General features: G+C 40.2%; 1 protein-coding gene across 4 annotated transcripts in view; it reads left to right on the forward strand.

The window, feature by feature from the left end:
- Positions 1-13067, forward strand: part of STARD13 (StAR related lipid transfer domain containing 13) — a 246629-nt gene that overhangs the window by 122300 nt on the left and 111262 nt on the right. The window contains exon 1 of one of the 4 annotated variants that reach the window (XM_045588603.1): positions 3704-3875. The exons of 2 other annotated variants lie outside the window; for them this stretch is intronic. In XM_045588603.1, coding sequence (XP_045444559.1) covers positions 3848-3875 — 28 coding nt within the window. In that variant the 5' untranslated portion in view covers positions 3704-3847. Of the gene's footprint in view, positions 1-3703; positions 3911-13067 lie in introns of those variants that run through there. One more of the 4 variants, XM_045588604.1, reaches the window with a different exon arrangement.

Below are 13067 nucleotides of genomic sequence, written 5' to 3' on the forward strand. Positions count from 1 at the left end.
GGGCCCACAGCTGCCTCCTCACGGCCTTCACGGAGTAGGTCCCACTGGATCTGGAAAACTTACTTCTTGGCAGACACAGCAAGTGAGACCTTTCATTCCCATTTAGGAAGAATCTAACAATCCACGTACTTCCATTAAAGGGTTTTTACAAACATCCTGTTGGTTAGTTAACTCACACTGATTGTCAGCTGGATGACATTCTCAGGAGAGAAAGGAGGAAGGGGAGAAGTTGGGGGTAAGTGTAGAGGCTGGATCAAACCAGGGTTCCTAAACAAAATATCCTTTTTTCAGTGACCCAGAAATCTTTCCTTAAAAATCTCAAACTCACATTTGAGGAGCCAGGAAGAACACAGAGATAGTCTCTAACTTGTCTCTGATTTTCCAATTTGAATCTCAGGTTTCTCACAATAATCTTACACTCCTTCCTTTAAAGTGAATAATTCTCTCCTAGTTCAATGTCTCATTCATTCACTCACTCAACAATTTCCCACAGTGTCACTGCCCTTACTAGGCTCACAACTAATGGCCAATGACAGTTCAGGATTCCATTGCAAGAATGTGGAAGATGAACTGAAGTTTCAAACTTCTCCCAGCCTCTCTGACCTTTGTTTACTGCATATTCCCTCACTGAATGTTCACATAATCAAAATGTTAGTTACTGTTATTCTCAGCACCCACTTTACATCTTGCACATTATTTCCAGCATCCTTTCACCTTTAATTCTCCTCACAGCCTGTGGCATTTAGTTTAGTGCCATCATTTGCCAGATTAAATAGTTAACTAATTTAATACTAGAGACCTGATGCACGAAGTTTACCTCAGGCCTTTCAGCATCAGCTTCGTCCGGAAGGTCATCTGGAATGTCATCCAGAAGGTCATTCAGCTGTCTGGGCTAATTAGCATATTAACTTTTTATTATTATATTAGAGGCCCGGTGCATGATATTTGTGCACGGGGGTGTGTGTTTCTCAGCCTAGCCTGTACCCTCTCCAATTTAGGACCCCTCGAGGGATGTCCTACTTCCCGTTTAGGCCCAATCGCAGTAGGACATCCCTCTCACATATGTCAATTAGCGTATTCTTACATATTCCCAAACGGGAAGTAGGACATCCCTCTCACAAGCCAGGGCTGCTGGCTCCCAACTGCTCACCTATCTGCCTTCCTGATTACCCCTAACCACTTCTGCCTGCCAGTCCGATCACCCCCTAACCACTCCCTTGCCAGCCTGATTGATGCCCAACTGCTCCCCTGCCAGCCTGTTTTCCCCTAACTGCCCTTCCCTGCAGGTCCGGTTGATCCCACCTTCCCTCCTCTGCTGGTCTGGTCACCCCTAACTGCCCTCCCCTGCAGGCCTGGTCTCTTCCAACTGCTCTCCCTTGCTGGCCTGATCTCCCACAACTGCCCTCTCTTGCAGATCTGGTTCCTCCCAACTTCCCTCCCCTGCTGACCATCTTGTGGCAGCCATCTTGTGTGTTGGAGTGATAGTCAATTTGCATATCACTCTTTTATTAGATAGGATTAGATAGAATAGAGGTCTGGTGCCCAGATGGGGGGCCAGTTGGTTTGCCCTGAAGAGTGTCCTAAATCAGGGTGGGGGTTCCCTTGGGGTTTGAGGCAGCCTGGGTGAAGGGTCTATGATGATTTGCAGGATGGCCACGTCCCCTAGCAACCCAATCTGAGGCCCTGTTATCTAGGATTTATTTATCTTCTATAATTGATACTTTGTATCCTTCAGTGGAGCAAGCCTCCTGCTTGCTCTGTGACACAACCATTTTTGTTGGAATTTATTTATCTTTTGTAATTGAAACTTTGTAGCCTCGAGTAGAGGCCAAGGCAGGCCAGGGTTGCAGAAGCTTGGCTTCCTCCATTGCTGGGGGCAACTCAAGTCTCCTGCTTTCTCCAGCTCAGTGGCTGCCACAATTTTTGTTGTGATTTATTTATCTTCTATAATTGAAACTTTTTAGCCTTGAGTGGAAGGAAGCCTGTGCTGGCCAGGGTGTGCAGAAAGCTTGGCTTTCTCCATTGCTGGGGAAACCCAAGCCTCCTGCTCACTCCATGGCTTCGGCCATCTTGGTTGGGATAATTTGCATACTTGTTCCTGATTGGCTGGTGGGTATGGCTTGTGGATGTAGCAGAGGTATGGTCAATTTGCATATTACTCTTTTATTAGATAAGACTAGAGGCTTGGTGCATGAAAATTCATGCACTGGAGTGGGGGGGTCCCTCAACCTGGACTGCCCCCTCTCACAGTCCAGGAGCCCTCAGGGGCAGGAGGCAAGCCGGTTATCAAGGGAAGGCAATGCCCCATCACACCTCGGCTGCTGCCACTGCTGCCAGCACAAGCCTTAGCCGGCCTTGGTTACCTGAGTCTTGGGCAGCTGCTATCTGAGGCTTGTCTGTGCCTCGGGCCAGCCCTGGTTGGCTGGGGGGCTGAGAGGACTGGGTGACTCCAGATGCAGGTGTGCAGAGTGGCCAGGCCTGCCTGGTGGTGCCTGGCCTTGTCACATGCCTGCCACCCCTGTGGGGCTGAGGGTACTGGGCACCGCCATCTTGTGGCTATGGGGGCTGCTATCTTTGAGGGTATGGCATCAATTAGCATATTCTCTCCTTATTGGCTGTGGGTGCCACCATCTTTGAGGGCGGGGCATTCAATTAGAATTTTCCCTCCTTATTGGCTGGGAATGCCACCATTTTTTAAAGTGGGAAGTCAATTAGCATATTCCCTATTTATGAGATAGGAGGATATTCTCTTTCTTGTTGAAAAGAGCAATACAAACATGGACTAATAACAACATAGTACTTAATCATCTTAATCTAATATTACTCACAGTCACCTTTGAGGTCTCCAGAGCTTATTCTGTGCCCGTCAGGTTCAAAACCACTGTTCAAGAAACAAAATTTAAATTTAGATGTTCTGGCTCTGGATTCTAGTACAGTCTTCAAGCCTTTTGCCTTATTTTAATAACACTCACATCAGCTATTTGCTCTAAATGTGAAGTCCTTCTACCTGATAAGGTTTGATTACTGTTGAATGCAGAATATGGAAGTTCAAAACTACATCCTTTGTCCCACTGATTTACAGAGAAGAGTGGTTCCACAAATTTATCATTTGCCTCTGCATGGTAGAGCAAGTTCTCTCTTACAATCTGAAATGTATTTATGTGTCATCTCAATTCGAGTTTATTATGGCTTAACTACAAGCAAATCCTATTATTTAGGAGGTGCAATGCCATCTGAATATGAATAATGACTTGTGTGTTAGGATAGGAAATTACTAGAACACCTTTCTATTTTCTCCTTGAAATCAGTTTTCACAATTTTAACATGTTAAAACTATTCAGTTGTGTGAGTGTGTGTGTGTGCGCGCGCTTCAGTCATTGACATCTTTAGAGTCGTGTTAGGCACAGAAAACTCAAGCCTAATATCAATCCCTTCTCCTATTCTATGAAGTTTCAGACTAATTTAAAATGGGATTTGGTATATAACATACATGCATAGCACTGGTATGAGAAGCCTAGGAAAGGATCGTCCCTCCTGGTTTGTGACAGACTGGCAGCTTTTGCTTCTAATATGTACCATAGCTGCAGAGCCAGACTTGAAATAGAGGATTTATAGCAAAGCCTGCTGTGAGTTTTCATTTTCTCTCTTAGGCCTGGAGGTGGGGCCAAAACCAACCTCAAACCAGGCACACTAATGATCAGGCTAGGATGAGTGGAACAGTCCCACAGACAACAGCTGAGCACAGAGGAAATGGTAGCTGGCAAAGATAACGAAGAGGAAGCACTCAGTGATAGATCCTGCATCTATCATTTTCGGAGGAGCAATTTTCAAGAAAGCAGAAAATGAAATGAAGAAGAGGATGTTTTTGTTCAAAGGTACAGCACAACCTAAGAACATTTTTTTAAACAAAGTAAGTTATATTCCATAGAAAATAGGTCCTGGTGGTGGGTAAGGCAGCAGTTACTTTCTATTTGCAGTGTGAGTTTTGTTATTGATATATAAAGTTTCTTTGTGGTATATTTGTTATTTACAAGGACATTCTTTTAACAAGAACTGAATTCAAAATTTAAAGCTCTGCCTCTCATTTTGACTATTCACTTTAAAAACATTTGGCAGATACAGTGAGATTTACTTTGCTTTTATTTAACTTGAGAATTGTTTTTCATTTCAGTTAAACTCTAAATACATAGATATTGGGATAGGACTTTCTTTTTTTTTTCTTCTTTTTTTTTAACTATTAGCAAAATGTGTATCTTTCCTCAAAGGCTATTTAGTAAAAGGTGCCCATCTCTCAGATTTAAGAGACTGGCAGTAAATGCTGCCCACTGGATGTTTATTCCATGGGATCAGTTAGGTAAATTGCTATGAATATACCTAGACTTCTACATACCTCCAAATAAAGTTATTGGGTTGACATAGTTTTTAAAGAAAGCTACTTCTGGATTTTTTTTTTTTTTTTTTTAGTTCATCTTTCTCAAAAAGCTGTTTATCCTTTTTCAGAACATTAGTTACCATGTAAAATGATCCTGTTATTTATGTTTAATGCATTTTCAAGCATACTGGTTTTAAAACAAAGTTGGACTTGTGCTGTTTGTTATATATTATATCTAATTGGTTTGCATTTGATGTCATATGTTGTGTGTTTATTAGGCGGGGACTTGTCTAATTCCTTGGCGATCTAAAGCAGTGATTTGGGAAGCTAAGCTTATGTGACCAATAACAAGGAGCCTTTCATTATGAGAAGGCAATGCTCTTACAGTTTACACAGGCAAAAGGGGACTTACTTTGCATTGGCCTGAGCAAACTGTATCCAAACCAGAAGCGGAAGTGATGGCTGTAAATTCCCCAAAGCAGAAAGCTCTCAGTGTTGTGGCCCAATATGGATATCGGGACTTTGTAGTATGTGTGGGAAAATGGCCATGGTCCAAGGTCTGGATTCATTTATCTTCTGTTAAAGTCTAGAGGACAACTGGTTTCATGCATTTTACAGAACTCCTTGCTGATTGATTTAATATACATAGAGCGAGCACCGTGACTGATGGTGGGGACAACTGCAAGTGGGAGAGAAATATTGATCAAATTTTGCTTTTCCTGACAATCTGGTCTCATACTGTTCTTGGCACCCTTGAATGATATTGTGCTGCTACTGACAACCATATGGTATTTGCAAGGCCCTTTCCACATGTTTCATAACGAATGCCACATTGTGTATTTTCCTTTGGGGGAATCAGAAACCGAAAGTTGTATGTTTTATATTACTGTCATTTCAGAAGCTTCCCCTGTTTCCTATAGTCTAGATGTGAAGAAAGAGAAGGAGAAAATAGCAATAGAAAGAGTTCTCCATGGGCTTTGTGCAACTTATGCAGTCATTTAGGGATGTGCATGGGATATGCTTTGTGAAATTCTAGAACATGCTCTTCTTGATGTATAGACTAGTATCTGTATGTTAAGGTATCAGATATGCCAGCCAGTATATTCTGCATGGGCTAAAATCACATGTGCTTGACATATGCTGACATGGAACAGGATAGCCTCCAAAACTGTCTTTCTAATGTGTGAAAGAATATTTGCCAATTTCTGAGAGCAACCACATCAGACCTCATGAAGTTATGTTGAATTTATTATAAGAACCCAGATAACAGAAACCTTGGATTTCAGCCCCTACTCTAATGCTGCCTAACATATGACCCTGAGAAAAATAACTGACCTTTTAATGAATATGTTTCACTTCTTAAAAATATAGTGAACAATTCTAGCCATCTCTCTGTTTGCAGGGACATTTCAAATATCAGTGAGGTATTTATAAGATGTCTTGTGCTGTTACCTCTTATTATATATGTTATTTATGAAGTTGCCCCCATTTCTTTGGACAGAACTATACTACACTAAAAAAGCCAAAAAGAAAACAAAAAAACTCTTTGTCACAAATGAGGAATTCTACAATCTTATATCATAGTACTTTTTTTTTTAAGTAGGTGCTATTAATGACCACTCTACTTATTTTATTTCATTTCATTTCATTTCATTTCATTTCATTTCATTTCATTTCATTTTATTTTATTTTATTTTATTGTTGTTGGCAGTAGCCTACTCTTGAAAGTACTTGCACCAATAGTTTTTTTCTATGTGAAATTATCCTTTAATTTTTCTCATCACCGTTCTAGGCATTTTCATAAACAGGTTGAAATTTTAGAAATTAAAATTGGTACAAAACTGCCTTGATTTAGTATAGTTAAACATATTTAATTTTAAACATTTCTAATATAAGGAAAATGGATAATAGTGCATATTAATGTACCTAATTTCGAATACTTTATACATACCAAATTTAAATAAAAATATGCTTATATATGCTTATGTTCATATAAGCTATATGCATATCTTTACAAAATATTCTAGTAACAGCAACAGTATATAAACTATTAAAAGTAAAAGATAAGGCCTGTTAGTGTGTTTTCATTTTAAACCATTTCATTTTAAGTATAGTGCAAGAGACACCAGAAATCAGAAATCAGACCTGCCAATCTAAGCTGCCAGCACCAACATCTGCCAAACAAAACTATCCTAGTGCTCACCACGCACTGAATTGTGAAGCATGGCAGCCCTTTGAGCCACCTCACTCAACCATGTCGCCCAGGGCAAGTCACTTAACCGCACTGACTTGTAGTTCCTGTGTTGCAAAATAGGAATGAGAATATATACTTTAACACATAAGGTCATTGTGGAGCTCAAGTGACATAATAATTTATGTTAAAATGCTTTGAAAACTTTAAATCACTAACTGCTTCCTAGAATATACCTCTCTTCCTTATTTATTTATTTATTTATTTATTTATTTGGTCCTCAGGCAAGGACATGCTTACTGATTTTAGAGAGATGGGAAGAGAAAGAGAGAAATATCGATGTGGGAGAGAACATCAATTGGTTGCCTTCCATTTGTGCCCTGACTGGGGATTGAAACTGCAACCTTTCAATATACAGGACAGCGCCCCAACCAACTGAGCCACACTAGTCTGAGCTCTTCCCTTTCTTAACAAATCCTGCCCAGCATTCCAAGGTGTCTTATCCCTTTCCTGATCTCAAATCTATGTTTTCTTTTTCCTTTGAACTCCTAGAGCCTTTCATGGAAAGAACTAACCAGTTTGTCATTTACATTTTTCCTCTCCTCCCTGCCAATTTGACCCTAATTCTCCATGTGCTTTCACACCTTAATGCTCTATTCCTTTCATCCCATGTGTTCTTCTAAATACTCTCTCTGCTATTTTCTTTTATTGTTTAAAGTATTACAAATAATAGTACATATGTTTCTTTTTTCCCCCCCAATTGACCTTCCCCCTGCCTCCACTATCCCCCAGCACATGCCCGCACCCCTCTCCCAGTGTCTTGCGTCCATGGTTATGCTTATATGCATGCATACAAGTCCTTTGATTGATCTCTTTCTTACCCCCCACAACCCTCCCTAGCCTTCCTGCTGTCATCTGACAGTCTGTTCGATGCTTCTCTGCCTCTGCTACTTTTTATCATTCTTTTTATTCTCCAAAGCTACCTTACACATTACAGACTTTGAAGCCTTCCCCTGACTCTTTCTATATAAAGTCAGGAGCTTCTTCATTCATGGTTGCCTCCTATAAACTTCTATTAAAGTTCTTGTTCTAATTTGTTCTTTATTTACATATTTTTCTCCCTTCATAGGCTCCAGAAAAATAGGGAAGATGCCATGTTTCTTTGATTCCCTGATGCCTACCATAGTTTCTCATAACTGGTTGGTGTTCAAGTAATGTTTGTTGAATGGATGATCGAGTCAACCCTTCTATATTTTGCTGGAAATGTTATCTTGTTTATGATCACACACTTGTGGGGACAGAATCTGGCTACCCATTTCTGTGTGTGGAAAAATTCGACCATTATCACATAATAACATATAGACCATGTTAGGCTGGGCAAACCTTATATGTAATCACCAGTAGATAAATAGTTAACTGATTAGTCTTATCAGAGTTCCACTAATTATACCTAGGTAACTAAAAATTAAAACTATCAATCAACTGTCTCTATTTGAAGATAGTCTTGATATGACTGTGGCTAGATGTGTTTTAAAAAGAAAATCTAACCATCTTTTTGAAGAGAAATTTGGCAGTATTTATCAGAATCCATTAATGGAGTAACTTCCCTCTAAGAAATTATCCTAAGGAAGTGGTTAAAAAATATGTAGACAGACCTTCCTAAGCAAAGATATTTGACATTAGAGGCCTGGTGCACAAATTCGTGCTTGGGTTGGGTCCCTCTGGGTAGCCTGTGGGGATCGGGCCAAAACCCGCAATCCAACACTACCTGCAACTCCTACCTGCTACTCCCACTCATCCCAGCCCCCCTGCTCCTGCCACGGGCTTGCACCCAATCAGTCCTGATCAGGAGAGACTCTTGCTATTGCAGCAGTGCTCATCAGCCAGGACCCCTGTGTCTGGTGCCCTCCCCAGGATTGGGCTGAAACCGGCTCTCTGACATCCATCATGGGGTCTTGGATTATGAGAAGGCACAGGCCAGGCAGAGGGACCCCACTGGTGCACAATCGGGCCATGGAGGGACCATGGGAGGGTTCCTGGGCATGTCCAGCCCATCTCACTCAGTCCCGATGGGCCAGACACTAGCAGCAAGCTAACCTACCAGATGGAGTGTTTACCCCACAGTGGTCAGTGCATGTCATAGTGACTGGTTGACCAGATGACTGTCTGCCCCTGATGATCAGTGTATATCATAGCGAGTGGTTGAGTGGTCTTAGCATATCATTAGCATATTACACTTTGATTGGTTGAGCAGTCGACCAATCACCAGATGGCCAGACACTTAGCATATTAGACTTTTATTATATAGGATGATATTACAAATAATATGAAAAATGACAAATAAGTTAAATGACCACCATTATTTTAATAATCAGAATAAAATTCTTAATAATATAAAGGTTACATATTCAATTATATAGTAACTAGAGGCCCAGTGCATGAAATTTTTGCATGGAGGGGTGTGTCCCTTAGCCTGGCCTGCACTCTGTCCAATCTGGGACCACTCAGGGGATGTCCAACTGCCAGTTTAGATTTGGCCTAAACTGGCAATCGGACATCCCTCTCATAATCCAGGACCACTGGCTCTTAACTGCTCACCTGTCTGCCTGCCTGATTGTCCCTAACTGCCATCCTCTGCTGGCCTGATCACCCCAAACTGCCCTCCCCTGCTGGCCTCATCACCCATAATTGCCATCCCCTTCCATGACCCACATCCTCCACTTCCACTGTGCACACGGGTATCTTGTGACAGCCATCTTGTGAAGATGTTAAGGTGTGGTGCGTGAGGGCGTGATGACCACCTAGGCTATTATTAGTATAGATTGTGTTGACCTGAAGGCTGCTGACTTTTTTGTTTGTTTTGCTTTCTTTACATACATTATGTAGAACCAGGAATATATCTGAAGAAATCAAGTTTAGCAATTTCTTACTAGGTTTTTAATTTACTAATATCCTTTTTTTTTTAATTTAGAAAATTCTTACTAGGTTTTTAATTTACTAATATCCTTTTTTTTTAATTTAGAAAATATTGAAAATAAGGTAACATTTGAGCCAAAGTTTGAAAGCTCTTTGAAGGAGCAACAATCTTAGCATTGGCAGGAGCATAAAAGGCCCATCTTACCCATTTTTCATTAACAAATAACTATTACTGAGAGATGAGAATCTAACTGGTTTAATCTTTTTCTTGAACTGAGTTTGAAAACAGCTAAGGGAAAACTTGGGTCTGCTTATTAAATGACTATGAAGAAAACTATGTAAATTGTGGAGGCTTTTTGTAATCCCTTATGTAATCTTCTTTTACATGGAATAACTAGCAGAGGTAAAGCCATTTTATCATAACAGTTTCTACAAGTTTTGTCAGGATAAACCACAGGAATACTGGGAATAACCTATCAAATCAGGGTTGTGTAGTAACTTGAACACTGAGCTGAGTTAGAAGCTCCATTCTCTTTTACAACCTCACTGATAAGTGGGGTGGGGTCTCACCAGTGGAGGTACACTGCCTATCACCTGCCTCTTTGTTCAACAGGGGAAGTTTTTCTTTTTCAGTTCTTGGAAAAATACTTGAAATACATCCCCACTAGTAATGCCACCCCCTAAAGCTCTCAGTAAAGAGGCCAATATACAGGACTGCTGGGCAGGGACATCCCCTCAGCAGGCCTGTCCACCTGTCTTAAGGGCGGAGAAGCATGTTTCCTTTAAAGACATTTCTAAATGGTCGTGTTCTGCATGTTGTGGAATGAGGGATGTAAAGTCCCTGCTTCAAAGAGTTCATTAATTACATCATGAAGGAATGCCAAGTTAAAAACAAACAAACAAACAAACAAAACACAAACCCAGTAATAAATAGACAGATAAATCCCCAAATGGGCTGCACCTCAGCCATTATGCAATGTGTGTCAGGTTGGGTGGAGGCAGCAGGGGAAAGTCGTTTTATGCTACAGAAACCTGTCTTCATATTCAGGAAAGCCTCGTAAAGTGGCCTTGTTGTCAATGACACAGAGGAAGCCCGAGGAAGCACCTTCACAAGCTGCATGGTGGGAAAGGGTGCAAGTAGATCAGTTTTGTAGCTTAAGTTGAGCCAAGTTATCTGAGCCGGAAAGGAATGAGAGAGAGAAAGCTTCCAGTTGAAGGAGGGCTCGAAATCCTCCAGCTCAGGTAGCCCTGGCAGGACACCAAGGAAAGGTGTAAGTAAAGTCAGAAAACCAGAGGGGAAGCAGTTCATGACCCTTCTACTTCTGCAGAGGGGCCTGTGGGAGACCTGTGTATTCTGCCAGGGCAAGAGGATCCTGTCTAAATTATTGCTCATGGTTCTAGAATTTAAATCCACTACACTAAAGCTTCAGTGAAGATTTTTCTATTAAAGCTTCCTGAAAACAGTGGTTTAAAGTGACTGTTCTTTTCCCATGTGCTTATTATCCTGCACACTGGACTATTTGTCCTGGGCCTGGCTAATGGCTAGCTCTGTATATTATGGGAATAGGCCTGGGGAGGAGAAACCAGCAAACAGATATGATACAATTTCTTGAATTATCCATAAATAACTCTATGAAAAGAACTCTTATATAACATAGACACATCCTGACTGGAGTTCTTTCAGCCTTGCAAGTACTTGAATAAAACCACAAGATAATTAAACAACAATAGTGAGCCCAAGTTTAATTAAAGCAGTTTATTTTTAGCTGAAGATCAAATTTCAAATCAAGTGACCTCTCTGCCAGGCATTCCAGCTGATGGAAATAAGATATCCATATCTTTAGAGTTTATTATGAAAAACTCTTCACATTGTTTATATTACAATTTTATTTTTCTTTTCAGTCTCACTAGCATTCAGTTATTTGGTTTTGGTATATTACTCCTACAAGGGACCTCAATGCACATCTCACTAAAATTCTCTTGTATCAAAATGCACAGCTTGTGATACTGTACATTTCATTTCAATAAGCATTTGTTGATCATCTATTATGCACAAGAAACTGTGAAAAGGAGACAGAATTATAATGAACACAATTCAAGGAAGAATGACTTTTATATTAATTAGAGGCAGAAGGCAATGCACTATGGAGCACATGTTTGACTTTTATATTAAGAATTACTTTTATATTAATTAGAGGCAGAAGGTAGTGCACTATGGAGCACATGTTTAAATTCACAAGAAGTATGACATTTGAGCATGACCTAGAAACATCAATTTCAGTAGAAGGCAAAATAGTAAAAAGATATTCAAAAGAACATATGTCAAAAAATACAAAGACTAAAATGTTGAATATGTTCAAGATAAATATATGGTCCTTCAGCATGACTAGATCTTAGGATGTATGGAGAGATAGAGCTGCATTGGGAAATGGGGCTGGAATGGGAGTTGAGGCCAGCTCTCTTAAGGCTTTGAAATGTTATATGCATATATGTATAACCCATGGACATAGTCAATAGTTCAGTGAATGCCTGGGGGTGGGGGGGGAGGGCAGGTACAGGGTGGAGGGAGTCAATGGGGGCAAAACAGGGACAAATGCAATACTTTCAATCTTCTATTTATATAAATAAAAATGTAAATGTTTGTTTGTTCAAAATCTTAAGTCTCCAAAAGTTCTTCACAGATTGCTTTGACATTTTGGCACAACGTTGCATTCAAATATGTGTGTGTTGCTATATAGCTTATACCTTACTATTATATCATGTCACACCTGTGACAGGTAGAAACATGCTTTTTTGAAAAACAGCGCCATCTGTTGGACGTAAAAGCAACACACGCTATACTAAATATTTTATGATTCTATTTCAATGTTTCCAATTTATGATCCATTCACGATTCCCAAATTTCCAATTTTATGATTCCATTTCAACGCTGATAATGATTGAAGATTTGTGCTTAGAAATCGCGAACAAAGTTCTCAATCAATTGGGAATGCCATCACCGAAGCAATCTGCTGCTGCTTCGTTCGATTTAGAATTGCATTGTGAACAAAATTACAACACGGGTGATCTTTTGATGTATGTGCAATCAAATATTCCTAAGCTAACGTTTAAGTAAAAAGGCATTTATGATCAAATAATGCAAACTGTCAATAACAGGGTTGGAGAAATCTTAGATGCGCCAGGAGGAACTGGTAAAATGTTCCTAATTAGGTTGATTCTGACAGCAATTCGATCCCAAAATGACATAGCCTTAGCTTTTGCATCATCCAGAATAGCTGCGACATTGCTACCAGGTGGAAGAACTGCTCATTCTGTTTTGAAATTGCCATTGAATATGCAATTAATTGAAACTCCCACGTGCAACATTTACAAAGCATCCAGCATGGCAAAAGTATTGCAGAAATGCAAACTTATTGTTTGGGATGAATGCACAATGGCGCACAAAAAATTCGCTTGAGGCTCTTGATCAATCATTGCAAGATTTGCATGGAAACATCAGACCATTTGGGAACGCATTAGTATTGCTTGCAGGAGATTTCAGGCAAATATTACCTGTAATTCCTTGATTGACACCAGTGGACAAAACAA

Source organism: Pipistrellus kuhlii, unplaced genomic scaffold (assembly GCF_014108245.1).
Source record: "Pipistrellus kuhlii isolate mPipKuh1 unplaced genomic scaffold, mPipKuh1.p scaffold_m20_p_3, whole genome shotgun sequence".
NCBI lineage: Eukaryota > Metazoa > Chordata > Mammalia > Chiroptera > Vespertilionidae > Pipistrellus > Pipistrellus kuhlii.